This window comes from Globicephala melas, chromosome 3 (genome assembly GCF_963455315.2).
Source record: "Globicephala melas chromosome 3, mGloMel1.2, whole genome shotgun sequence".
NCBI classification, from domain to species: Eukaryota; Metazoa; Chordata; class Mammalia; order Artiodactyla; family Delphinidae; genus Globicephala; species Globicephala melas.
The window spans coordinates 151011808-151039787 of NC_083316.1; the positions used below are offsets into that span (position 1 = coordinate 151011808).

Below are 27980 nucleotides of genomic sequence, written 5' to 3' on the forward strand. Positions count from 1 at the left end.
TGGTGTGGGACAGGTGGGCTGCCTTCAGGGTCCAAAGAGAAGGCCAGCAAGAGAAAGTCTAGGCTTAGTCATCGTGCAGACTTGACTTCAAACCCCACGTTAACGCCTCTCAAGCCTGTTTCTTTACCTGCAAGACGAGGATCCCACACAACCTTACAGGGTTTTATGTGAAATGTTCTATGTAAAAACATAAGCCCTTCTTTTCAAGAGCAGTGAGGAGAGACAAATTTTACGTGCTTTAAGGAGAAAGCTTAGGAACAGGTTTTCTGTATTATTAATAGCTGAGGATAACCGTATCAAGACAAGAAAATGCCCAGCACCCACCCCACACTTTGTGATCCTGCTACATACCAGCTGTGCCACCGAATTAGGCAGGCCTGGCCCCAGGGAATGGCCATGCAGTGTGTAGCCCAGTGCTTGGCACACAGCACAGTGGTATTCAGCAGTCCCCAGACAGTCTCAGAAAGCAAGTTTGGGGGCCTCAGACTCCCTTCAGGAAAGACAAGTAGCAAAGGCAGGTCACTTGAAGACAGACCAGGAAGCAGCTATACAGCTCCTTACCCTCTGGCCCTTGAGCCACAGCTGGCCTCAGACCAGGGCCATGGAGAATCGGTCCACCAGCCCCCAGCCTGGGGTGAGGCAAGCACTGGAAGCCCCTTCCAGGCAGCCAAGGGTTCCCAGCAGGCTTCTGTAGAAGCGTTAGTGGAACTGCTATGCAGGAAACCAAGGCAGAGAGCAGTGGAACCAGAACAGGGGAGAAGAGGAGGGAGGCTGTGCCTAGAAAGGCATGTGAATATGGAGCAAAAAGGGCTGAATGGCCTCTTTACCTTGGCTGAGTAGGTTTTTGCAGGGGCAGCCCCAGGGCTTGGCTGGGAGGGGCAAATACAAAACCATCAGAGAAGTAAAATACTGTATTTTATTGTACACAGACTATATTCAAACAAACCACCCATTCTGAAAATAGCAGGTTCTGGCTTTTCCCAGAGACTCCAGAAGAACATAAATTGAAGCCTCTGGGAGACAGTGTCTTCCCCAAAGGGAAGTGTGAGAGATTTTGTGTGTGTGTGTGTGTGTATGTGTGCGCTGTAACCTTTTGATTCCATGGGGTTTGGCTAGACTCATCTGTAGCCACACACCTCTCCTTGCCTTAAACCCTGGCTCAGCTTCTCTGGTCCAGGAGGAAGCCTCAACCTGGGGCAGGTGTAAACCAGTCACTCAACCTCCATCTTATTCTTTTGCAACGAATCGACAAAGGCTTGCCACTCCGCTGGGTAAAAACGCTTATAGACGTTGATCTTATTCCGAATCTGTTTTGGGGTATCTTGATAGTAATTCTTCTCATCCAGGGCCATAGCCTAAGAAGGGAGAAGGGCCACTTGAAGAAGGCTGGACAGGCAAGGTTCAAATCCTAGCCCTGAGTTGGGCAAGCTACTTCCCATCCCTGAGGTTCAGATTCCTCACCTTAAAAGCCATAGTGTATGTGGGGAAATGCCCTCAGGAACTAGGCAGGAACTGGGACCAACTGAGTAGCTCATTCTCCATCCATCGCCAACTGATCCCACCTGGGCACGGGGATCCAACGTACCCAGATCTTTCAATTTTTAGGAGAAGCCAAAAATAAGGACTTCTATTTGAAACCTCCGATAATTAAAATGGCAACTACAGTTAACCCTTGAACAACACAGATGTGAACTGTATGGGTTGACTTACACACGGATATTTTTCAGTAGTAAATACTACAGCACTACATGGTCCATGGTTGGTTGAATCCCTAGATGCGAGGAACCTCAGACTTGGAGGACCAACTGTAAATATAGACAGATTAACTCTCAAGTTGTTCAAGGGTCACCTGTAGTTCAAGTTGATTAATAAAAATACCATGCAAGCAAAACGTATTAATGAGTGTGATATGAACCACAGGCCACTCAGTCTCTCCAATTATAAGCATTCTGTCAATGGCATCCATTTCTTAGGGTCTCTCTTTCCTCTCTGTTTCCATTCAGTCTCAGGAAACAGGCAATAGCCAAGCATATCAGACCCTGAATGGTCCAGGGTACCTTCCCAAAGGGCCCCAAGTGGTTCCTCCTGCCAGGCCTAAGCCACTCACCTTATAGTCCTCCCCATGGTTCTCCACCATGTAGCAAACATAGTCAATGAGATCCCGAGATAGCGTATTTCCTTTCTTTTCTGGAAGGCTGGCTTCTGCCTCCAGGTCTGGGTTGAGAGAAGCCGAGAGACAGGGAATGAAGCTTTGCTTCCTGCACAAGTTGAGCTGCTCAGTCAATCCCAAGCCACAAGAGTTGCTACACCAACCATCGGATGAGCTTTTCCATCTGCAAATTTAGTGCTAGAAACTTCTTTTTAGCCCCTCAGGTCCCAGGCTCTGTCTATGGCACAAGCATCTATCAGTATAGCAATGAACTAAAAGGCAAGTCACCGCTCTTTGGGCCTCAGATGGGTGAAAGAAAGGCACCAAACTAAAAATCTCTACTTAATGCCAGGTCCTGGGGACAGAGATGAAGATGCAGTGCCTGTCCACAGGACAGGGCTCCCTTCCAGCTCTAAAACTCTCTGAGAATCTCTTGAAGAGTTAATAACAATACGTGAAATGGAAAGGTGTGAATAAATGAGAACTCCAGCTGTAAGAACTAGGGCCTGAGGCACCTCTCTACTCCTTTGTGTATCTACTACTTTGTGAGGGGAAAAGCCAAGCTCCAATAATGGCCTCACACCTAACATAGCTAGGTAAATACTCCCCCATTCCTCATCTATGAAGGGAGAAAAATAGCTACCTCATGGAAATGAGGTAGTCAAATCTTATCCAGGGTCAGGTGCTAAAATTGCTTATAGTCAAAATTATCTTTAACTTGGTTGCCATGGGTTGTGGGGAGGGGAGAACAGGGCATTACTGTTTCATGAGTAAAGAGTTTCAGTCGTGCAAGATGAAAGTTCTGGAGTTCTGTTGCAAGACGATGTGAATATAACACTAATGAGCTATACATTTTAAAATGATTAAGATGGTAAATTTTATGTGCTTTTTAACCACAATTAAATTTTGTTTTAATTAAAGAATTAAAAATAAAACTTTTTAAGATTAGCTTTGACTACAGAGAGTACACACGATTTTGTATATACAGTCCTGTGCAGTCAGTAACTCTTATAAGAATCATTAAAATAGACTACAGACAGGAACTCACAGAATTCTATATCAAATGTCTGGTCATTCAGATACTTTAAACTTTAGGAGAACTGTTAAAAACCACAGACAGGAAAGAGGAAGGATGGGTAGAATATTCCAGAGTATTCCTGCTTCCCTGCAGAATTTACCCTCTTCTGTTTTAATATTCAGTCTCTATAGCCTTAATATACATAAAATTGGATTTATCATTGGAAAGATTACATGGTGGAATCTTTAAAAAAATCTGTTCATCCTTAATCTCATAAGAAGCTGAATGTATGCCTGAGACTTACCGTTTTCTCTTCTATCCTCTCAGGCACTAGTTACATCCTCCCTGAACATCTCTGACCTCCCTTCACACACTGGAGCTTAGCCAGTAGACTGAAAATGTCTCAGCCGGGACACAGTCCTAACTCTGCAAGCTGAGCCCTAGAACAGCTCACTTTTTCCCTCTGAACCTCAGTTTCTCCATCTGTGAAATGAGAACATCTGAGGGTCCTTTCCAGCTCTAACTGAGCAGGATGGTGACCTAGAGGAATGTGGCCCACACCCACCATTGAGCACATAGGGCTTCCGCATGAGCTCCTTAGGCCCCTCCTCCACGTCCACTTCCAGGGCCTTTACCTGCAGAGAACACAGACCGTGAGATTAGGAGACACAGGAAAAGATCCTGGATGAGGGGAAATTCTAAAGGCTCCTGCCCGTCCCAACACAACTGCATTACCCACAAGGATCCCTCCACAAAGGCAAGAAGAGATGACAAAAAGAACTAATGCCCTCCCTGGAAGCTTCGTGGTTCCCAAGAGGCTCAAGTAAGCAATTCATCTTTCTGTGCCTAACTATAAAATGGGCATAATACCGCTGGCCTGCCTCACTTAACTGTGCGGTTAGCAAATGAAACAATGCACGTGAAAGCACTTTATACTTTACAGTGAGGGAGAGATGTCAGACATCTTCTCTTATGCAGAAGAGCAAGCTGACGGTGCTTGGCTATTAGCTTCATAATTGTTCAAGAAACAGTAGCACCATTTTCTTCTGGCATGAAGGGATAAAAAGAAACATGTCTGAAGGCAATGGGACAAATCCAATCAGCAAGCCCATTCATTAGGTTGACTATTTATTGAGCACTAGTCACATCCTAAGCAGCACAGGATTTAGTAGTGAATGGAACACAGATTCTTGTCCCCAGGAGATTATGTTGGTGGAAAGAGTCACAGACAATAAGCAAATATACAAATATAATATACCATCAAGTATTTACAACTGCCAATGAATTAAAATAAAGCAGGAAAGAAGTTACTGAGTGAAAAGGGGTGCTATTTTTGAGAGCGGGTCCAGAAAAATAATTATTCCGGAGAAATTAGCCCTGGGAAAAACTACCCCTAGGGAAGCCTCAGACCAAGGACGACTGGATAACTGAGGAAAGGTGTAAGGAACAGTAAGTAAAGATTCCAAACTCCTTATTAGAAAAGTTAAGGGCAGAAAAAGATAAATTCTGGAAAATATGGCTGAGATGCCAAGGGACCCAAACAGTTTAATTTCAGAGGAAAAAAAGTAAGTGCAGAAGGAAAGGGGAAGTTCCAACCCAGGTCCAATGTGTGCTGCGGGAGGGAATATGAAGGGACCCTCAACCACAGTCAGTACAGCCTGGCCGAGTTGGCTGTGGGGAAGTCGCAAACCCAGGAAGGGCGTGAGGGAGGTAATAATAGACAGGACTAAGTTCTGAAACCCAGCTAAGTATGGCGGGAGTGGGGGGCGGGGGGGAGCTGGAGATGGAGGGCAAGGGCCGGGACCCTACCACGTCACTACCTTTCTCTTAAGAAGGGGCACTGCCCTGTTGGGGTCCATAGCCAAACCCATGTCGGCCAGGTTCTGCCGCACCGATTTGGTCTGGTCCCAGGCATGTCGGATGTGGGAGCTACGGGAAAAGAGAGGACGATCGCGTAACCATCATCTCGCCGGCTGTCCCGCCCGAGGCCCCCTGACTCCTGAACCTTGGTCCCCTCACCATTCGATCCGCGGCGCTGCCTTCCGTCGAGCATTCCGGTTCAGACGCTTCCGGTTAACATTATAACCGAACTTCTGCCTCCGGGTCTTCCCCTTGGCTTTAGGCATCGCGCTGACCCCAGCACGGGTAACTCAGACTCGGTGCCTCTCACTCCAAGTACCTCGTGTAGCGACTCCTTCCGGCTAGTGATCGCGTGGTTTCGCAGGCTTTGGGGAAATGTAGTCCTCCACGCAGCGACAGCAGACTGATTACTACGACTCCCAGAGTGCCATGAGGGATTACACCAGCGTACAACACTGAGCAAAGTCCTTTTCCCCCGCCCTCTTTGATGACCTCATCAGGAGGCGGGGTTTAGCGTCCGGATTTTCTTCTACTGCTGTAGCCTAAAACATGGCGACTCCTGGCCCCGTCACTCCGGAGGCACCCTTTGAACCATCGCAGCCCCCAGTCATTGAGGGCTTTAGCCCCAGTGTATACAGCACTTCGGAAAGCTTCAAGGAAAAGTTTCTTCGCAAGACCCGCGAGAACCCAATGGTACCCATAGGTAAGCAAGCGGGCGCTAAAGGTACTGTAGACAAAGAAGACAGTGATGTAGAGGGGAATGAAATCGGGGAGGACCGGGGACGCCAGGGGGGACTGGAATGAGAGTAGACCAGAGATGTAGCGAAGGGGCCGGGCGGTGATTGGAGCAGGAGCTGGACGGGATTGGGGCGCTGAGATGGGGCCGATTCTGACACGGAGGACCCCCGCTTTGGCCAGCCGCTCCCACCTCAGCTCCACCCCATACCCCCCTCTCCTCAGCTGCTGTTTAGAGATTTTGACCCTGGGGGCGGGAGCCCAAAGCGGGGAGGGTGCTTCCCACCTGCTTTGTCGCCTCTTCAGGCTGCCTGGGCACAGCGGCCGCCCTTACCTACGGCCTCTACTGCTTCCACCGGGGTCAGAGCCAGCGCTCCCAGCTCATGATGCGCACCCGAATCGCCGCCCAGGGCTTCACGGTCGTAGCCATCTTGATGGGTCTGGCTGCATCCACTATGAAATCTCGACCCTGAGTCGGTGGCCTGCCCTTGAAAGCTCCGCGGAGATCGTTCCCAGCTCCAGGAGCAACCACCGGTCCTGCCACTGGCATTATTCCCTCATGTCCCCTGACAAGCCCCTGTATCAGTGGGGGCAGAAGTGGCCAATTGTGTAACCGACAGATTTTTTTCAGGAATCTCAGGTTCGGTTCAGTTTGAGTGTTGCATACTTCTAGTTGTGCTGCACCTTCACCACTCCCTACTTAATAAACTCTGATCCACTTGTAGTTTGGTGAATTCATTCCCAGTCTCACCCCCATGCTTTTTGGTCTTTGGTTTTAGGAGAAAACAGACTAAAGACTGCAGGGGCTCTTAGAATTCCAATAGTCTACTGATTCTCAAACTTTCCTGGTAGCAATCACCCTGAGGTACTTATTAAAAGTAGAGAGTCTCTACAGTGATGTTATATGAAAAAAAAAAAACAAAAAACTGAGCTTTCCAACAGTTTTCAAACTTTCAGTGGAAAACCTTCCTTCATATGAGGCCTGCCATGGTTCTGTCAGAGGCAGGGGGCTCTGCCTTCCACTTCTGCTCCTGACCCCAATCCCACCTCCTGAGAGCACCTAAGGCTCCACTGATCTAGACCATCTCAGCTTGGTTCTTGATGCATTTTATGGACCAGGAAACTGAGGCTTAGAGAAGCAGCATGGTGTAACAGAAAGGGCATAAAGCATAATCCCCAAAGCTTGCCAGTGGTTTGTGGCAGCACCTAGTGTTTTATGGCTAAGGAAAAAAGGAGGCTGGGGACCTGAGCAACCTCTAGAAGAGAAGCAACTCATGAGTTTCTCATTCATGTAAAGTCTCAAACAGGTGTTCCTGGTCTGCAGTCATCCCTAAAGTGTTGATTCGGATTCAGGTTCCTTCCATCTGTGACTCCATCAGTTTCAACACCAGCTGAATGACTTAGGCCAGCTAAGTTTCTTGCCCCCACCATGCTCTTTCAGCTGTAAGACAGAGATTATAAATGTAAAGCAGTACTTGTGGTGACCCTTGGCCTCCACAAGGAACAGATATGAAGTGGTGAGGACTACGGCACTTCTAGAGAGGATGGCCACTATTTTTAACTGTTGGTGTTGTGGGCTCCCCCCCCACCCCCGCTCCAAAAAAGAAAAGATTAGTTGAAGTCCTAACCCCAGTACCTCAGAATGTGACCTTATTTGGGAATAGGGTCTTTTCAGAGGTAATCAAGTTAAAATGAGGTCAGTAGGGTGGGCCCTAATCCAATATGACTGGTGTCCTTATACAAAGGGGAAATTTGGACACAGCAACAGACACGTATAGAGAGCAGGCGACGTGAAGATGAACTCAGGATTGTAGTAATGCTTGTACAAGGCAAGGAACACCAAGGAACACAGATACTTCCCTAGTGCCTTTGGAGGGATCATGGCCCTGCTGACACCATGATTTCAGATTTATGACTTCCAGAACAGTGAGACAATAAATTTCTGTTGTTCTAAACCAGACGCTGTGGTATTTTGTTATGGCAGCTCTAGGAAACTAATACGGTTGGCAATTAAATATTTTTAAGCATTGTTCAGATCACAATGGCTTGAACATAACCTGTTTGCAACTCTCTTGAAGGGGAAGGTGTTGTCACTGATTGTTTCTCCCAAATCCACAGAAGAGCACAGCTGAAAGAGGCAGAGGGTCCTGACCAATCCCAAGGAAGGGTTGTGGCAGAGGCTACCTTCACCAGCCCCTCACCCAGGCAAAGAGGAAGCACCCACCGGGAACCTCTGGTCTTGCCTCTTCCCTCCAAGCTGCTTCCCCTCTGGGTGTCTGTGGCTATATGACAGACCAACAGAATCCCTATGTCATGGGTTTGTTCAAGGATCAAGCTTGCAAAAGCATTCTGTGAGAGGTTGTCTTTCCTCCTGGGGCTGGAGGCAGCAGACATAGACAGATTGGGATGCCCTCTGCCAGCTGGGAGCTCCTGGGTTACCAGGGAAATAGCCCTACCTTCTCTCAAGCCCAAGCTGGGAAAGGTCTAAGCACAAACAGCCCTGACACCAGTTTGTGGCTTCCAGAGAAATGAGAATGAAATAAGTGTAAAAAGAGTTAACAACACACCCTTTAAGCCAAGAAAAAAAAATACATCAGGAGGGACAGTCACAATTTTGTGGACTGAGAGGAGATGTGAGGGGCTGGGCCGTAGGGCCGTGAGGGAATGACAGTTGAGAGGGGTGAGGGTTCCCCTTCCCGGCCCCGGGAGATGGCGAGGAACGGAATAGGCTGTGTAGCAGCTGCTGGAGGCATTTCCCCCCTGGCCAAAGCAGCTGCTCCTCCTCTGCCCGGCCCGACCCCTGTATGGCGGCCATGTTGGTGGCAGGCTCCTAGCGGGACAGCGGCGTCTGCTTCAGGGACATGAGCACCGAGCGCAGGCGGGACACGTCTTTGCACTGCTTGCTGCTCTTGGGGTTGAAGTCACACAGCTGGGCCACCTTCTCCCACTCTGTGCCTGGGGTCTCCTCCTTGGATTCCTTCACAAAAGCCTCCTCAGATGCCCTGCAGGTGGAGATAGGACAGAGATTTCATAGCTGTCTGCCTTTCCCCTTAATCAGTGATGCGCTGCTCCCACTGAGCAAGGCTGCTTTGTCCAGCCTACTCTGGGGTCCTTTGTCTAGACGTCTCCTCCCCAGCCCCGGGCCTTCTGACCTCAGGCCCCCAGGAACAGCCTTGCCATCAGAGGAAGCCTAGTTTGGTCCAACCTCAGGGCCTTTGTACTTGCGGTCACCTCTTCCCCCAGACCTGTTCATGGCTTGTTGCTTCTTGTAATTCAGGTCTGAGTGCAGGCCTTACCTCCTCAGAAAGGTCTTCCCTTGCCACTGTAGCTCAAGTAGCCTCCTACCCCTGCCCCAGCACTGTCTGTTCATTACCTCTCTATCAAGAGTTCCCAAACTGGGTCTCCTGACACCTAAAGGCCCTTGGAGGAACTAATGCAGTATCTCAGCTATTTTCAACATTTCCAAAAACTAAGCAGGACATTGACTAACCACCTAGCTGAAGTCTCTGGTTCAGCATTGCCTCGGGGTTCTGTGGACCCTACAAGTGTTCTTTAGAAAAGAGCTGTGGTCAAAAATGTATAGAAGAATCAGTTAAAGAAGATCTTCAAAACAAGACTTGCAAAGGCTTTAATGTGCTTATGTGCACCACGAATGTGAGTACACGATGGATATAGAATCTGCCATATCCCAAGCATACTTGACTACAGAACTCTTTTTAGCCCCAAATGACTATTATCTCTTTGGCGCCACAGCCTGAGGAATGCTCCACTGGAGTCTTTGCCTTTGATTGGAATCAAATTAGGATGGAAACTGGTGGGTTTTTCATCAGAAGTTCTGGCTGACAGTTACAGAAGCCACTGATTAAAGAACAATGGGGAAACAAAGTATAATAAATGTAGTTTAGTGGACAAAACCTAAACATGGGAGTCATTAAGAGAAAAGCAATGAGGGATTCTGGGGGGGGAGGGCTGGGTCTCTGTCCTGTTTCACCAACAAGTGTCCCTAAAGCCCCTTTCTCCTTAGAAGCCCCCTGCATCTCAAGCAGGACCAGTTCTGCCACATGCCAGGCACTGACTGATGGCAGGGAGCTCTCCACGTGATCCCCAATGGCTCAGGATGAGCCAGCCCCAGATCAGGTGACCCGGCCCCTCGCTAGTGATCTTGCTTCCCTGGTGTGTGCTTATTTCCTAACCTGGGAAGGGAGGATCAGTGCCTCCACCTTGCTGATCTGTCTCACTGGCCTGAGAATCAAACAACGTAGCAGGTGTGTGTAGGCTTGAGAAAATGTAAGGTGCTGTGTGGCATTGGCTGACCAGTGGGGCTGAGGGGAGCGATCCTAGGAGCTCTCTCTTCTGGGTCAAGAGGCTTGCCTCTAACCTTGTTGCTCAAAGTGGGGTTCATGGTCCAGCAGCACCGGCATCACCATGGAGCTTGTTGCAAATGCAGAATCATGGCCTCACCTCAGTCCTTCTGAATCAGAATCTCCATTTTGACAAGAGGCCCTGGTGATTCATAGGCACATGGAAGACTGAGAAGCGCTGATCTAGACTATTCCTCTCTTCAGGACTCCCTTGGGTGCTCCTTGGACCATTTCTTCGGGTGCAACAGGAGCACTGAACGCCCTGTGGTATTCCTCAGCGCCGATGCCCTTCTTCCATCCCCACTCTCCTGCTTGAAACCTCCCATGGCTCCCCGCTGCCTTCAGGATCAAGTCTGAGCTTTTTAACATCTCACGACAGGCTTTTTGCAGCTGGCTCCAAACTGACCTTCTCTCCCCATTCCCACCGCTCCAGGCGCTGCAGGCCGCTAGATATTTCCCATCTCATCGCCTTTGCCCCAGCAGCTTCCCACCTAGGATGCCATTCCCTTCTCACCCTCCCCACCCAGCACACTCCTTCTCACACTTTAAGGGCCGGTGGACTCTGACCTCTGAAGCCTGCCTGGGCTCTCCCTGAGCCCACTGTGTCCTTGCATGTGGCTCTTATCACAACACACTCTTGATCATGAGCAACTTGGGGGGACAGACCATGTGTGTCTTACTCCTGTCTGACCAGAGACTGGCACTGGACAGATGGGAGAGTGGACGGAAGGAAGGAGTGGAAAGCTGTGTGTCCCATGATCTGTGAGAGAAGCGTTAGCCCAGACAGTGTCAGAGGCCTGCCAAGGGCATATCCAGAGCAAGGAACAGCAAATATTTGGCACATACACACGTGGCAATCATCACACATTCATCACTGCATTATTTTCTTCGGCTTCACAATCCCCAGCACACTGTCCAGGCTGTCACTACCAGCCAGCGGGGCGGCATAAGAGGAAATCTCTGCCATCTCTGGTCTGGATCAGGCACAGGACCAACTAGACCTCAAAGCAGAAACACGTGAAAGGGAACCACTGGTGGTCTGGACAGGGGCTCATGACCAAATTCAGGCTGAAGTTCTAAGGAGGAGCAGTGCACTTGTGGGCAGGAGCGGGGAATGGCTGTGCATTCTTTATACCTCTAGTACCAGCCCTCAATGTTTGTTTGTTCAATAGAAGACTCACGCCACCTCCCCCCTCCAAGAGGCATCTCAAAAGGAGGGAGTTGGGCTGCTTTGCCCTTTGCCTCTCTCACCTGGGGATGGCCAGACATTCCTTTCTTTTCTTTGCCTGGATTTTAGCAAAGCTGTCGATGCTCAATAAACATTTGCTGGAGAGATGGAGGTGAGGGTTGGTGCCTGTACCTACCCCTCGGGCTCACCTCCTGCTCTGATCATTGCCCCAGGCCCAGCCATACTCATTTATACCCCACAAGGGGGAGACTCAAGAAACTGCCAGCCACACACAGGCCCTTGCAGAGGAGCAAAGGAGACACGTACACGTAGCCGATGATATCAGCATCTGGCTGCTGGTAGAATGCTTTGTCGGCGATCCTTGAGGGAAGGGGGTTAGGTGGGGGAAGACGGGATGGCAAGATGGACAGACAGGCAGAGGGTTAAAGAGAAAGAGAGACAGCGTTAGTACCTCCAGTTGGAGACGTGTTAGGAAGCATAGTTCTGGAAGGCTCAGCAACTCTCCACAGTCCTGAGAGGAGAGCAGAGATCCTCCACCCACCCGAGTGGGTGGCCTTTTCTAAAACTCAGCCCTATCATATTAGTCCCCCTGTTTACAAACCTTCAGTGGCTCCCCACCGCCTGTGTCTGCCCACCCCTCGCCTCCGAGGCCCTGCACATGGGAGACCTCATTCCGGCCCTGTCTCCCGCCACTCCCTGGTGCCCAAGCACAACGTCCTTTCTTTCGTATCATGCTGTTCCCTAGTCTAGAATACCCTCCCCCACCCCCTGTCCTCTTTCTCCTGGTGAACTCCTAGCCACCTTCCAAAGCCCAGGTCCCTAGACACAGAGGTCCCTCCGCCACCCACATCCCTTGCTTCCACAGCTTTCCTGCAGAGGGCCCTACTACTGAGTTCAGCTGTACCCGTGTGTTTCCCTCCTCTGCTCTTTGAGGACACAGACTGCGTCCTTCTCAGCTCGGCCTCCGCAGTGCTCGGCCCAGGGCCTGGCATGCAGTAGCTTCCAGCTGGTGGCTTCCCAGAGCCAGCCTTTTCCTTTCTGGCAAGTCTTGTACCTTGAAGTGCACAGCCTCAGAGGTAGGGGCTGCTGGCAGTCTCTAGTCTGAGACCATTTCTGCAAGGTATTCTCCGGTGGGCCTCTGCTATCTTTCCTGACCAACATCTGTCCCCCTTCTTCCAGGAAGGGCATCCTGATTGTCCTTTGAAGCATCAGCTGCCCCCACTCAGTCCCTGTGGTTTGGGTGGGACCGGACCCCATGCACAACCCAAGTAATGGGACTATCGACCAAGCTGGGTCTATGGGAGAGTCCCTCCCCCGAGACAATCACTGGGCCTGGGGTGGGCACGTGACCCACACCAGACCAATGAAGGTCAGGTGGAGGACTTCAGCTAGAGCTGTTGGGAGCAAGAGGCTTATTTTCACTGAAGTTGCCAAGAAAATCGAGCAGAAGCCTGGAGCTGCTAGTGGCCACCTTTGCCCCCATCCCAGGGGTGTGTGCCCAAGAGTGAAGGCCACGTAGGGGAAAGCAGACCGAGAGACAGTAAAAGTGAGCACTGACGAACTTTGTTTCAGTGCCTGAGTCCACTGGGTCTGCAGCCCTTACCCCTGGCCTTTCCAGTTATATAGGCCACTAACTTCCCTTTATTCTTTAGCCACTTCTGGGTCGAAGCATTATCATTTCTATAAGCAATAAAAGCCTGCACACGGCTTGGTTCTTCCCTTCCTGCCAGGCCTGTGTTCTCTGTCATGATAACCATGGCCACAGGGGGCCCAGGTCGAGCTGTTGGCCACTGGGCTCCAGGACGGCCTGGCTTACATCCCACTGGGTCCCAGGACCTCGTCTGCTTACTGGCAGACTCACTTTTGTCTGTCGTGGTGAGGAGGTCAGAGCTTAACGGCATACCAGCTCTGCAGAGCTCAGCACACTGAGTTCCACAGGCCACTGAGGAAACATCATTGTGGGTTCGGCTTCTCCTTCCTCCGCGTTCTTGCCACCAAATCACCCATCCTCAAGACAGTCCCCCCACCATAGTTCCTCTCATTGTCCCCATAGGTCCTCTCATGTCCCCATCAGTCCTCTCGTGTCACCATAGGTCCTCTTATGTCCCCATAACTCCTCATATTCCTGTAGGTCCTCTCACGTCCCCATAGGTCCTCTCATGTCCCCATAGGTCCTATCATGTCCCCATAGGCCCTCTCATGTCCCCATCAGTCCTCTCATGTCACCATAGGTCCTCTTATGTCCCCATAGCTCCTCATATCCCTGTAGGTCCTCTCATGTCCCCATAGGTCCTCTCATGTCCCCATCAGTCCTCTCATGTCATCATAGGTCCTCTTATGTCCCCATAGCTCCTCATATCCCTGTAGGTCCTCTCACGTCCCCATAGGTCCTCTCATGTCCCCATAGGTCCTCTCATGTCCCTATAGGTCCTCTCATGTCCCCATCAGTCCTCTCATGTCACCATAGGTACTCTTATGTCCCCATAGCTCCTCATATCCCTGTAGGTCCTCTCATGTCCCCATAGGTCCTCTCATGCCCCATAGGTCCTCTCATGTCCCCATAGGTCCTCTCATGCCCCATAGGTCCTCTCGTGTCCCCATAGGTCCTCTTATGTCCCCAATAGCTCCTCATATCCCTGTAGGTCCTCTCATGTCCCCATAGGTCCTCTCATGTCCCCATAGCTCCTCATATCCCTGTAGGTCCTCTCATGTCCCCATAGTTCCCTCATGACCCTACAGTCCCCTCGCACCCTCACAGCTCCTCTCACCGGTTGTTGATCTTGTTCTTCTCAACTTGTTCACTCTGGCGCTGGTTCCATTCCTCCAGGTCCTTCTTGGCCTTCTCCCGCCACTCCTGTTCCATCACTTTGGAGGCAGCATCTGCAACCCACAACAGGTGAATGAACAGGAGCTTTCCAGGAGGGATGTGAGGCACAGCTGGCTGTGCTTCTGGCTGCTGCTTCTCCCCTCGGCCCCGGCAGGCAGCCCTGGGTCCATCCTCAGCCAATCCCACATTAAGGTGGGGCAGGGCCCCATATAGCCTAAGGCTTCCCCACCCGACCGTGTCCCAGAGAGCCAACCCAGTGGGGAGCCCGGGGCCAGGGGGACCAGCCCAGCTTGCACACTCAGCCCTGCCCTCACCCAGCTCTTGCAGCCGTTTCCGCTGCTCCTCTCTCCATTTGCGGATGCTCTCGGGTTCCTGCGTCAGCCTGTCGACCTGGGCAATTGCAGCATAGCCATCAGCTGGACCGTTAGCCTCCTAGGACACAAACACACGGCAGTGTACCCAGCCTGTCCACCTGCCCCTCTGTGTCTGGCGCCTGAGTACCAGGACACCCCCCTCACATCTCAAACCACCTCATACCCACTGTCTCCTGGGACTGTACCCTGCCTTTGCACTTGCTGTGCCCTCTGCCAGTAATTCTGCTCCTTGTGTGACCGTGGGCAAGTTACTCAACCTCTCTGTGCCTCACTTTTCTCATCATAAAATGGGCTACAAAATAGCACCCACCCCACAGGGTTAATATGAGGATGAAATGAGTTAAAAAAGTGTAAAGAACTTCAAACGCTTCTTGGCACTCAGAGAGTTCCCTGTGTTTCTATCATTAAAGCCCTGCCCTATTAGTTTTATTTACCAAATAACACAGTCCCAAATGGCCTCACTTTATAATATGCTTACTTGTCCATTGTCTGTCTCCTCCATCAGAATGTCACCCTTGTGGCAACAGGGACCTTGCCTGTCCTGTTCACTGCTGTGTCCCCAGCATCTAGCACAGTGCCTGGCATGTAGCAGGTACTCAGTAACTATTTGCTGAGTGAACGAGCAGCCCTGAGATAGGCAGGGTGGCCATGGCTATGACTGTACAGTGATGAAAAACTCAGACTCTGCAGCTGGACCATCTGGGTTCAAATCCCACCTCTACTGCCTGCTATATATGTGTGTAGCCCAGGTAAGTTGCTCAACCTTGCCTGGCCTCAGTTTTCTCATCTGAAGTGAGAATAGTAATAAAAGTACCTCTAAGAGCTAGTTGTGAGGATTTGATGCAACAATATTTATAAGACATTTACAAGAGTGCCTGGCATGGAGTGATGGCTCAGTAAATGGTAGCTAGAATTATTATTATTATTAATTCCCATTTTATAGGGGAGGAAACTGAGGCCAGGAGAGATGGCACAACACAGTGGCAGAAGCAGGGCCAGAGTCCAGTCCTCTGGCTCCCAAGCCAGGGCTCTGCCCAGTTCTCCACGCCACCTGCCAGGGTGGTGACTTGAAGCATTGCAGGCTGAGAGCTCAGCCCAGCAAGGATGGGGCTCCCCTCTGGTCTCGCAAAGCTGGAGACTTTATGATCCAACCCCATCTCCTGGCACGCCCACTCTGGTGCTCTGTCCGCCCCGTGCATTCCTGTCTGCACACATCCCACACGCCCATGCTGCCCGCTTTCGTCTCCTTTGTGATTTTCGCCTTCAGTTGTCTTCCCTCCTTTCTCTGGCTGATGAAATCTTATTCCACCCCACAAGTTTCCAGCTCAGAGGTCACCAGCTCTGGGATATTTCCCAGCCCCAAAACAGATTTCACACCCTGTCCTCTCTGTGCTTCTTGTCACACCCTCACCTTCTACTGCAGGTGTCTCCCCGCTGGACCGTGAGCTCCCAGTGGGCAGGACAGGACCTTGTTTATAGCCTCTGAACTCCTGTCCCATCTTTTTATTGCTCCCTGTGCTCCTCCTGCAAGCACTCATTAAAACTGTCACGAGTACCAGAGTATCTTCTCCCCACTCAACAACATCTGTCCAGTGGTGCCTGCTGTGGGCATACAGCTGGTGCTCAGTAAGCAGTGGCCATGTGGATGAAGATCCCCCCCGGGGCCAGCATGTGCCTGGTTCAGAAGAAGGGCTGGGTAAGCGTCTGCCCAAGGGACTGTGAGCAGCAGGGCGAAGGAGCACGCAGATGGAACATCAGGGCTGCATCTCCAGCTGTCTTTGGGGAGAAGGAAGGGCAGGCCCAGGGCGGAGAGGTGCAGCCTGGCTCCTTGGATCAGGCCCACCCTTGGGTGGGGCAGTTGGGGCGCTGTCCTTATTCCTCTTTCCTGCCCAGCATTACACTTCAACTGAGAGAGTCTCTCAAGACATCTCGAGGGGCCTTTCCAGGGCCCTAATCTGGACAACACGAGTTGATCACGGATGTACCTTTCCAGTTCTGGGAACAGCCCTGTCCTGAGGCTAGGCTACCAGGACCTCTGCCCAATCCTATAGACTGTCCCATCTGCAGACAAATGCAGTTACTTTTACTTTCTACGTGTTTATCCAGGTGCTACATTTTATTTCTTCTTGGCACTCAGGATATCTTAAAAGCCTGGTTTGTTAACATGTTTACTATCTGCCCACCCCACCCCACCCTACCCCGCCCCCCAGTAAGGGAATTCCATGAGGACAGAGACTGCCTGTCTCTTTATAGTATGTAGAACATGGAGGGCCTGGCTGTAGGAGGATTTCAAGAACATTACTTGAATGAATTAACAGATGTTCAGGCTTGGGGTCAGGGATGAACGAGACAGCCCTTCATCCGGGAGCTTGCAGAGGGAGTCCCTCACAAATGAGGACCATAGCTGGGGTACATGCATAACACGGGTCATGAAAAGAGTGGGGACAAGGGAGGGCATGACCTTTCTAGCCTGGGAGCAGAGTAGGCTGGGAAGAGATAGGGAAAGGGCATTTCAGACCAAGAGCTGGCCGCTTAAGGACCACATGAGGCCGGTGCCTTTGCAAACATCTGAGTACAGAGATGCTACCAGGTGTGGAGCAGATGGGGTGGGAGAGGTGGGCTGGAGGGGGTCCTCTGGGTAAAAGTCATCCCATGGTGTCCTTCAGGACCCACCATCTCCATCAAGACTGCCCCAAAATTAAGACTCACAGGTTACAGCGTTTTAAAACTGGCAGAGAACTTGCAATTAAATGGTTCCCTTTGGTCTTTACAACCCTACATGGTGGGTTTCATTATCTTTGTTTTACAGGTAGGAAAAGTCTAGCTCCGAAGTCCCAGGGTCACCTGGCCAGGAACTGGCAGGGCCAGAATTCAAACTGAATTCCTGGGTGTCACACATAGCCACACGTGTGTCCATACATAGCCAATAGGGACCAAAGTTACTTCTGTGTCACGCGATTTTGGTCTCCCTGATAAGTCTACCATCCCAAGATTAGAGACTGCACCCCCTCCTCCCACTGCCCCACGCCCCATTCCCCGTCTGTCTCTCTCACACCCACACACGCACCCCACTTGGCTCACTCAGTGGCTAGGTCAGGGATTTAGAAGCAGCTTCCAGGGCTACAGAGCACTTTTCTCAACAGACCTGCGGAGGCAGCAGTGCAGGGCTTCTAATCCCAATTTCACAAATGAGAAATCCAGCTCAGGGCAGTAACTAGTCCAAAGCCGTCCGGCTGGGAAAAGCCAGAAATGAAGCGCAGGTTGTCTGACTCCATCCAAACTCCTCTGCCGCAGCCCGCCACAGCGCCCCGCGTAGGAGCAGTCTGGGTGTAGGAGCAGCTTGAGAGTCCCTGGGGCTTCTCTGGGGCGGGGGGAGCGCAGAGCCTAGAGCAGCTGCACTGCACATCCAGGGGCACTGCTCAGTGTGGTCCAAGCATGCTGTGCCCCGGCCCTGGGCACAAAGCCTGGCCAAGCTGGGCCCGCGTCCTCCACCAGCACAGCCTAGTAACAGGCTCTGGCTGGGAGCTGTGCCCGCCCCCCCAACCCGCGTCCCTTCCGCCTGCAGGCACAGCAGCCCTGCACCCATGGTCTCTTCAGGTTCCCCCAGCACACCCTTCTCTGCAGCAGGTGCCAGGCTCCAGGCAAGCCCCAGAATGCGTATCTTATCCTCTGTGCCTTTGCACATGCTGTTCCCCTAGCCAGGACCACCCACATGCCCCTGGGCAGCCTGGAACCCACTTCCAACATCCGTCCCTGTCACACTCTCTGACTTCAGTGCAGCGTCTGGCGCCTGAGCCTGGTTCAGGTCCCAGCTCTTCCCTGCTGTGCAACCAGAGCTATTAAACCTCCCTGTGCATCCTCCTCCTCATCTGTAAAATGGGGATAATGACAGAACCTACATCGTAGGGGTGTTGGGAGGATGAAATGAGTTAATCCACATAAAGCTTTTGGGTGGTGCCTGACGCATAGTAAGAACTCTTGAGACCAGCCCCACACCCAAGCCCTTGCCATCCTGCATGACTTTCAGGTCTCTGTCCTTTGAGCTCTTCGAGGACAAACATCCATGGGATTTGCCTCTACATCTGAGGCCCTGAGCACAGCGCATGGCACTCAGAATGCGAGTTGACTAAATGAAGGAATGAGGGGCTGCCTGCAAAGCGATGTGGAGGGCACGGGGACACAGCATCAGAGCGACTGGGCTTTAAGTCCCCTCCTGCGACTCACTGGATGCGCGACCTTTAAGAAGTCCCTTCCCTGCGCTCCTTAGGTTTCGTCACCTGTCAAATGGGAGTGACAACATCCCACTCAGGGTGCAAAATGGGGCCTGAATGCGATAACTGCCCTGTGACCCCTGTAGCCTGTAGCGGACATGCACATGCACATGCATGGGTGGCAGAGCTGCAGGGCTCACCATTGCCCGTGGCATGCCCCCAGCAGACTGGCTTGCGCTGTACCATCACCACAACCAGGAAGAACACAGTGGTGCTGCCAGCAGACAAGGCCCTGAGAAGCTATTTGCTGACTCCCCTTCTCCAGCTGCTCTGGACTTATTTTCCTGCCCTGCCCCTGCCAGTGAGCAGTGAGGGCGGGAGGGCCACAGCCGGGCTCCTCTTTAATCACTTGACTGTCGCAGTGAGGAAATCGGGTCAGCCGCCAGGGGGGCTGGCAGCCCAGGAGGGCTCACCAGGGGCTGCAGGAATGCTCTGAGTCCCTCCCAAGCTCGAAAGGGAAGAGGTCAGGCAGGAATGTCCTGTGGACCAAAAGGCCACAGGCTACAGTCAGGGCCAGGCTTTCTCAGCCCAGCTCCCCAGCACTCCTCTCCCGAGGGACCCCTCCGCTGGACACTGGATACCACCACAAGGGCTTCCGGGGGGCCATGCTGGCCGAGCATGTACTGTGACTCCAGGGACAGCCAGGAGGATGAGGCATAACCAATCTGTGGGATTGACCAGCTAAAGCTAAGCTGAGCTGAGCTGTTGATTCCTCTAAGTAGCTCAACGGGGATGCAGGCTTATCCTTAGGCCTTGTTGGGGACCAGGTTCACAGTTGGACCCCCTAGTGGCCCATAGCCTTCCAGAAAAGATTAAGAAAGGTAGCAGGAAAGTTCTGCCCAGGACCCTTGAAAGCCTGGGGTGCACAAGCCAGACCCTGCTCTATGCTCCATCCGAAGAAAAGTCTGCAGGGGCTTCCCACCCGCCAGCCAGGGGCTGTGGCCTGCCTGCTCCAGCAACAAGGGGATGGTACAAAGGGCACCAGATCAGGGGCAGGAGATCTAGATGAACCTGAACTTGGCCACTAAGCTTCTGAGTGACTCGCCTCATCTGTGACCCCTCCCCTGCCTGTTAGGATGCTAACGTGGCACAGATGTGAAATGAGTTACAGATAAACATAGCTGGGGTTATTCTTGGTAGCAGGGAGAATAAGAGTTCCCACCGAGATTGCGGAGGAGGCCCAGGGTTTCTCAGATCCATTAAATACAAAGCGAGGCCTGGGGCAGGGAGGGAGAAGGCCTCAAGATCCTAATGTATAGAAAGGGAAAATTATCCTGCTCATGGTGTTCTAGGTACTTCTCCGGTCCCAAGTGTATCTCCAGCTCCAGGGCCACTTTAGGACACAGACCTTTTGGGTCAGGCCACGTCCTTTTGAGTGTGCCCAGGACAGGAGCAGCCTGAGTCTCAATGCTCTGCCAAACTGTACCGGCGTCAATGCTGCTTATTTGGTGCTCTCAGGCCCAGGGAGACACGAAGCCCTTAAAGTCCTAGAGACTGACTTTTCTAGCTTGCTGGTAGTTGAGTAATTTTCCAGAAATGGGACTTGGCCAGTTGCCCCGTGTAAGGTACCAGCCCATCTCTCTTACATAAGAAAGTATTGTTTGTTCTCCCTGAGGATTTAGGAGGCCAGCTCCTCAATGAAGCAGAGCTCAGGAGATCCTGCAGCTGCAGCCCCAGCAGTCAAGGGTCTTTGAGCCAGTCCAGTGGGAATTAAAGTTTATCCAGTGAAGGTTTTGCCCCCACCCAGGTATCTGCAGGTTGGGGGTAAAGACTGTTGCATCTGTGGGGTCCTGGGGATGCTATTTGTGGTCCAAGTTCTTTAAGTACTTTCAAAATGAACTGTGTATGTATGAAGGGAGGGGGGTTAAGTGAGTGTGGAGAGAAGCACTATTTAACTAGAAATATCTCTACTAGCTGTTTTTTTGTGGGGGGGGGTGAGTGTGTGCGCATGTGTGTTATAGGATCACTACGAAGAATTTTAAGACAATCCAGTGAAAGTGAAAGCCCTCTCCTTATCCCCCCTTCTCCCGCAAGCTCGGGGCTAACCACTGTTAACAGTTGGTACACATCCTTTCAGATCTTTCATGGAAACATATTTCTAAAATAAAAAACAGGACCATACTGTGCATATTATTCTGCAAGCTGCTTTTCCATTTACTATATTATAGGCATCTTTTCATGTCAATACAGAAAGCTCTGACTGCTCTTTTTAACAACAGAATGGTTTTCCAATTTACCTACCCAGGCCCTCAATACTAGGCACTTAGGTTGTTTCCAGTTTGTCTGCTATTATAAATAATCCTGCAAAGAATCTGGGTGTCCTTGTCCAGCTATTTCCTTTGGGAAAATTCTGAGAAGTGGAATCTCTGGGTCCAAGGCTCACCCAGTTAAAATGCTCAGACATGGTGCAGATGACCACTGGCTTCAGCCTCCCACCAATGGCACACACGTGTGCAGGGCCCTGTGTTTCCTTTAGTCCATGCCACTGCAGGCCACTTAATCTCTCCCTCTGGAAGCTGGACATCATCACGGGCAACCTGCGGCAACACCCCATTGATCCCTGTGGTCCTTATTCTTCATCCCCTTCTCCTACATGACCAAAAGAACCACATCAAAATCTTTCTGATGTTCCCATCCCAATGAACAGAACTTGAATCCCTAATCCTACCCATGATGGGGGCCAAAAGTTACTGAGACCCAGGCTGTCGGTCCCTTCCCCTGCTACGACAGAATCTTGCTTACCTGATACACATCTCCATTGACTGTGGTCCCCATGTCCTCAGAACCCGCTGGAAAGAGAACAGAAGACAGCATCACTCATTGCTCAGCTTATAGCAAGCAGGGTCTTACATTAGCCCCCGAAGCAACCTCTGTATATGTCCATGTGTGTATTGACTCCCCGCCCTACACGCACACATAATGGATATGCAAATAACCTGGGCTCAATCCTTGACTGTGCACAAAGCCTTCTCACAGCCATATGACCTCTGATTTTCACCATAGCCTTGTGACAAAGCTGTTATCAACCCATTTTACAGATTCTCAAATTGAGGCTCAGAGAGGCTACATGATTGCCCAAGGTCACCCAGCCAATAATAGGTCCTCACCTACCCAAAACTGATTTCCCCTCAGCCACGGCTGGGAATGGCCCAACTGTCTGTGGAGCTTGTGCCTGGTGAACAGGCAGAGGCTCTGGAGGCTCAGGGCAGGGTCTGAGAGGGCTCAGGAAGAGGGGCCTGCAGGTCTCTGCCTGTCCCTGTGGTGCCTTGAGCAATGGCTCCACCTCAGAGAGCAGGAATCACTGCCCCCACCAGGCAGCACCTGGCCTACTTTTCCTCCTCCTGCCCCTCCCAGAAGGAGTCGATTTTGCCCTCACCTAAACAGTGACTCCTCCCGGTCCCTTTCCCTGACATCTGGTTAGTCACAAATTCCTGTGGCTTCTGCTGCAACAAGAATCCTCAAAGTTGCCCTCCGCCCTCTGCCCCCAGCCTGGCCCACCTGTACAACTACTTTGGCCTGTCTGTCCCGCTAGTGGCAAGCACCTGGACGGGCACGCCTGTGTCCATTATCCTCACCGCTGTCTTCCCCAGAGCCATGCACGGTACCTGTGACTTAGGACGCGCTCAGAAACTAATTGTTGAATAAGCAAATGAATCAGTGCATTAAAGAAAGAAGGAATAAATGGTTTTTGTCCACTCACTGGCCTCCCTGCCTCCATCTTCACCCTCTCCCAAACCTCTTTCAAACCAGCTGCCAAGGTTGACGTTTTGAAAAGCATACACTTACCTATGTCACTCCTCTAATTAAAAATATAATGAACACAAACCAAAAGGAAATCCACTTCCCGTGGACCATGGTGGCCGATAGGGCCTGCTCCTTCCTTGGGGCCTTGGCAGGTGTTGTCCCCTCTCCCTAGAAAGCTCTCCTGCCCATTTCTATGTGGACTGCTGCCTCACGCCCTTCAGCTGCTGCTCAAACACTGCCTTATTAGAGGCCTTCCCTGACCACCCCTGACATTCATCCCCCAGCACCCCTACCTCCTCCCCTGGGCAGTTATTTTCTCTGTAGCACCTACCACAGCCTGATATGTTTATTTTTGTATGTGCTTATCTGTCTTCCCCACTTGAATGCCCTCTGGGAGGGCAGAGACTTTGTTTTGTCCACTGCTGGGATCCAGCACCTAGAACAGTGCCTGACACATAATAGGAGCCCAATAAATATTTGTTGAATGAGTACATTGAACTTTGGCCCATAGCTCGTGAGGATCTTTACAATCTGGCCCTGCCCATTTTTCCTGCCTCACTTCCCACCAGTCCCTCCCACAAACCCTATTCTGGTTTCCTCCTTCCCCAAACACACTATACCGCATCCCACACCTTTCTTCCTGCTTCCCTCACTAAAGAATGTTCTTTGGGATCCAGTTGTTTTCCAAGGCCCAGCTCACAAGTCATCCCCTCTGGGAAGCCCTCTACTACTTCCCCTACTTCCCTGGGTGCTGATGGAAGGTCTCAACTCTGGGGTATCCCAGAATATCGTACAGAACCCCCCACGCTCTTATGCGATTACTGTGACCTCCCACGGGTCATTCACTCCGTTATAAGGCTCTGTACCCCATTCAGCTCCTAAGGGTGAGCAGTTTTGGCTAAATGGAAGCTGAATTGCTCTTTGGGGGCCCACTGTTATCTACAAGGCCTGAGGACTCTCAGAAACTGCAGTGCCTCTTAGCCAAGACCCACAGGAGGCTGCACGAGATCACCGCAGATGGACAAGTACACTTTACCAGCCAGGTAGAGCTGTGAGTAATGGTGACAGTGTTTTCAGCTTGGGGACTGAAGAGAAGGATACTTAATCCCATGGAAATAATGCCCAGCTGATATAGATTATAATCAACTTTGTTTGCACAGCCAAACATTCAAACATTGATTGATTTTGACCAACCGTTGTCAGCCACCCTCCCTACTCATTCAGATGGGGTTTCTCCTGCATGGGTGGCCTGGCCCCTAAATTAGTGGCAGCATCTTCTGCAAAGTGGCTTCTTCTCCTGGGGCATCTCCTTTACCAGGGCCTTACCTTACCAGGGTCCATTCATGATGATGCTGGTCTGTGCACCTGGCATTTCTGGAGGGGAAGTTGCAGCCCTGCCTCCCCGACCAGTCCCAGCCTCAGGCTCCTTGTCCACAGGTGCCCACCCTGGCCTTCAGAAAGTCTCTGTGCCCCAGTCTCTCAGTCCCATGAGTGTTCTCCTGGAATGAGGCTTAACCTCTTTGGGAATCCACACATACCCACACACAGAATTAAAAGTCTCTGTCCCCACAATGAGTAGCCCATGGCACGTTGATAATCACGTGTCCATAGTCCGAAGCCGGCAGAACCGGAGTACGGCAGATACGAGTCCCAAGGATAACCCTGTGGGTGTTGCTTCTCTCAGATCCCTGACCCCTTTTGGAACGGGGGCAGACAAGGGTCCAGAACATTCCTGGGAGGTTACTGAGGCCCATCAGGGGAAATGGACTTGCCAGGAAATGACTGGGCAAGTCGGGGTCAGAGCCAGGTGGAGTGCTTAGAAATCTGGGTGTGAAAATGTACACACCTCCTGGGCCCTACCCAAGGCTGATGAATGGAAACAAAGTATCCATTGCTCAGGCTGGCCGTAGTTCCAGCCCCAGAGGAGAGACTCAAAGTGGCTCAGGCTCAGGCCTACACTAAACAGTTTCCCTGGGAGCCCAACGTCAGTGCACTCAGCACAGGGGCATCATTTAAGAGACGAGACTCAGTGGTGATGAGTGGTGCTGGCTGCGGGAGCTTCCACCCAGCTCCCAGCAGCCCAAGGCACATTTTCCGCACCTCATTTGGGCTTCTGGCACTCATCACTGGTCTCGGGGGATTACTTGCTCATCACCGTCTAGGCCTAGGAGGATCAGATCAATTCCATCCTATCTGGCCACCTATTGAGCCGCCATCCCATAACCCCTCCCGGATCCCCATGCCCCACTCAGCAGAGCAGCTGAGCATTTGCAGCTTTACTGGTTGTGAGTCTGGGAGACCCTCAGAGGGCCACGTCTCCGCTTCTCTCCCTGCCACTTCAGGTCTGGGGGCCAATCTGTGCACCACCCCTGCCGGAGAGGGAACCTCCCGTCCAGGCTGTAAACCCCTGGAGCCCCATTGTCCTGGGAGAGGTCACAGCCTGCTCAACCCCCAGCCATCTCTGCGGCCCTCTGCCTGACTTCTACCTGCTTCTCTCTTAGGTGGTTCTGACACTGGCTCTCCCAGCAGGGCCTCTCCCAGGCCAACCCGACTGGGGAAGTTGGTGGTCTCAAGGGGAAGATGTGGACAAATGAATACTGGTACATGAACGTGGGCTCACATTTCCTAGGAATTCCCTGGGATGTGTGAGGGTCCCGCTGAAGTGCTAGGAGCTGCTGCTTCTTCAGAAGTCCTCCACTGCTGGCTTGGTTGGGTAGCAAAAGACCCCCCTCCCTACCTCTACATCTCATCACCTCCCAGGGTGACTGCCACAGCATTTGAAAGAGCATGGAGCCCACAGTTGAGAAGCCTGGGATCAAGTCCCAGATCTGTCACTCATGGCTGTGTGACTTTGGGCAAGATATTCAGGCTCTCTGGGCCTCCAGTTTCTTATATGTTACAAAAGGCTTGTTATGTTTCTCATACCAAGAGGATACAGAGATGCTTCAAGCTCCTCAAGCCACAGGAACTGTCTTATTCATATCTGTATCCCCACTGGGCCTGGCACACAGTAGGTGCTCAGTAAATGCTGAATGAATACAAACATGACTAAAAGAATCCTTACTTGTAAACATTTTTTAAAATATGTAAGGTACCACTTATTCCAACAGGCCCATAAACTCCTACCAAAACGACAACATTAACAAGAAGCAAGCGCTGTTTTGGAGGTACCCATGAAAGTGATATCTACTTTTTTACTAGATACGTTAAGAAATTGCCCTTTCAGGCAAAGCCAGAGCAGGAACATTGTTGATAAACACAGTACTGCAAGGACCAGGCCCCAAATCCTGAGTCCTGGACCTCCTTTGGAAAACCATTGAGCTACAAACCCCAGGAGGACAGGACCACATCTGACGGAAGCCCTCTGTGCTCCTGCCCCCACCCTGGTGTCTAACTCAGAGCCTGGCATATGGAAGACAGTGTGGTCAGGTGGAAAGGGTTAGAGTTAGAGAGAAATGATTTAGAGTCCTCACTCTGCCACTTACTAGTTGTTTCAGTAGTGTACCTTTTGAGCCTCGGTTTTGCCATCTCTGAAATGGGTTTAATAATGCATATGAAATGATTAAATGTAAGAAAAGTGCCTAGACCAGTGACTGCAGGATGGCAGGTGTTCCCCAGGGAAGGTCTGTGAGTTCTTGGAGCACCCAGCGTCCCCTGCTTTCCCAGCTGTTAGGAGGGAGCTACTTCTGAGGAGCAGGGAGATCTGGGGTTCTGCCCACACCTGCAGGGCTCGGCCTGGGGCAGCCAGCCTACTGGGAAGCTCAAGTCTGAGCTGTGTTGGATTCCAGAGCCAGGCAATAGTGGAGTTGGCTTGGGGATGAAATGTCATGACGAATTTCTGTCCTGGGAGCCACCAGATCCACAGCCCCAGGCAAGGCCTCAGATGGGGATCTCCAAAAGATCCCCCCGTCCCCGCCGCATCTCCTCCAGGTCCCGGTCAGGTACACACTAGCCCCAGGCCTGCTCCTGGCTGGCCATAGCAGGCCCTGTTCACTCCACCCGGTACCCCGGGTGCGAGCCCCAGGTCCCCCAACCCCCAGGCCACCAGGCTGACTCACCCCCATTCGCGGGTCCCGGCTGCGTGAGGGCCGCCTGGCTGCCAGCAGGTGCCCCGAAGCCCTCGTCATTCTCTATGCCCGCGATTTCACTCTCTTGCTGGGCCAGGAAGGCAGCCGCCGGGTCCTCCTCGGGCGCCTCGGGGGCCCCGCTCTCCGTCGACGAGAAGAAGCCAAAGTCATCAGCCATTTTCCCCACGTCTCTCTGAAGCGTCCGCCTGCCGCTCGGCTGTGCCCGGCGCGTGCCCCGCCCTGCGCCCGGCGGCCGCGACACTGTCACCCGAGCCGCCCGGGGAAGCCGGCCTCGGCGGGGACAGGCTCGGCGCGGCGGCCCCGCACTTTCTTTCCGCCACCGGGCCCGGCTCGCCTGTCACTGCGGCTGCAGGCGGGAGGAGCCGGGACGGGAATGCGGTGATGTCACCGGCCGAGGGAGGAGGCCCGCAGGACGGCCGGAGGTCGCCTCACAGCGGCCACAGGAGGGCGGCAGCAGGACGGCGGCGCAGCCCGAGGGGCCCAGAGGCCCGGGCCGCACTCCCAGCTCCGGGCAGCACGCATTTCCAGGACACCAGGACAGGGCGCAGCTCCCGCAGGGTCTAGAGGCGAAGCGGACTGCAGAAAGTGACCATAGCGTGTACAGGGCCACCGCAGGTTGGCAGCCCGGGCTTCGGGAGCACCGAGGGGGTGGTCGCTGCGCAACCTGGCTCCTGATTCATTCTGCAAAAGTTTCTTCTCCTAAGCTAGGCGGGTATTATGAAGCCCATTATCATGAGCCTTGGAGAAATGACAGTAAGTTCCACGGCTTTATTGTATCTTTCCTGCAAGTCCAGGGCCTTTCCCGCAAGGCCGTGTTGCTTCCGTGCATTTCTTCAGCACTTCCTTTCATTCGGTGAGGCTTCAGCTCAGGCCGCCAGAGTTTGTGTGTCCTGACTGGGTCCCTACTTGGAGGCTGGGTCCCTTAAAAGTCCCTTAAGTATGAACCAGCTTGGGAAAGGCAGACCTAATTTATCCAGGCAGCCTGCCGTTCAGTCACCCTGAATAAACAGTCTCCAAAATACAGTAAAACCGAGACTTGGCGATGGGGAGATTACAATCTAAGAGGCCTACAGATGGGAAATGGCCAGACAGCACAGCGTAAAAGGCGCTCTGACATTTAAACACAGGGTATTGGGGGGCCCGGAGAACCACCATTGGATTTGGGATTTTCTCTTTCTAATTTGAAACCTGAAAGTCAACTATAACCTGGAAAAGAGAAAGGAAAGATGTGCTGCAAACTGGGGGTTCCCTTGGGGGTGGGGAGCAGAAGGCTAGACCGAAGGGCAATTTCAGTTTTGCACAGTAATACTTTGATGTAGTTTTCACTGTTATGATGAGAATATAATTATTTTTCAGTGTAGGAA

The 27980-nt window shown here is 52.0% G+C and overlaps 3 protein-coding genes across 4 annotated transcripts; 1 reads left to right on the plus strand and 2 right to left on the minus strand.

The window, feature by feature from the left end:
• Positions 1 to 898: 898 nt before the first annotated feature.
• NOP16 (NOP16 nucleolar protein) lies at positions 899 to 5609 on the minus strand. The gene is made up of 5 exons (XM_030846851.3): positions 5187 to 5609; positions 4988 to 5096; positions 3733 to 3802; positions 2108 to 2214; positions 899 to 1355 (listed from the first exon to the last, which is right to left on the minus strand). Exons 1-5 carry the CDS (start codon positions 5291 to 5293, stop codon positions 1212 to 1214), a joined length of 537 nt encoding a protein of 178 aa, XP_030702711.1. The 5' UTR covers positions 5294 to 5609; the 3' UTR covers positions 899 to 1211.
• On the plus strand, positions 5516 to 6716 carry HIGD2A (HIG1 hypoxia inducible domain family member 2A). The gene is made up of 2 exons (XM_030846852.3): positions 5516 to 5730; positions 6069 to 6716. The coding sequence occupies exons 1-2, from the start codon at positions 5577 to 5579 to the stop codon at positions 6233 to 6235; spliced, it is 321 nt and encodes a 106-aa protein (XP_030702712.1). The 5' UTR covers positions 5516 to 5576; the 3' UTR covers positions 6236 to 6716.
• A 1596-nt stretch (positions 6717 to 8312) lies between these two features.
• CLTB (clathrin light chain B) lies at positions 8313 to 26995 on the minus strand. 2 transcript variants are annotated; one of them, XM_060296653.2, is made up of 6 exons: positions 26587 to 26992; positions 21527 to 21573; positions 14454 to 14571; positions 14081 to 14192; positions 11619 to 11672; positions 8313 to 8764 (listed from the first exon to the last, which is right to left on the minus strand). In XM_060296653.2, the coding sequence occupies exons 1-6, from the start codon at positions 26771 to 26773 to the stop codon at positions 8593 to 8595; spliced, it is 690 nt and encodes a 229-aa protein (XP_060152636.1). In that variant the 5' UTR covers positions 26774 to 26992; the 3' UTR covers positions 8313 to 8592. The 2 variants fall into 2 exon arrangements, with proteins under 2 accessions (XP_060152636.1, XP_030702708.1); XM_030846848.3 differs by lacking the exon at positions 11619 to 11672 and having other exon boundaries at positions 26587 to 26995.
• Between the last annotated feature and the right edge of the window lie 985 nt (positions 26996 to 27980).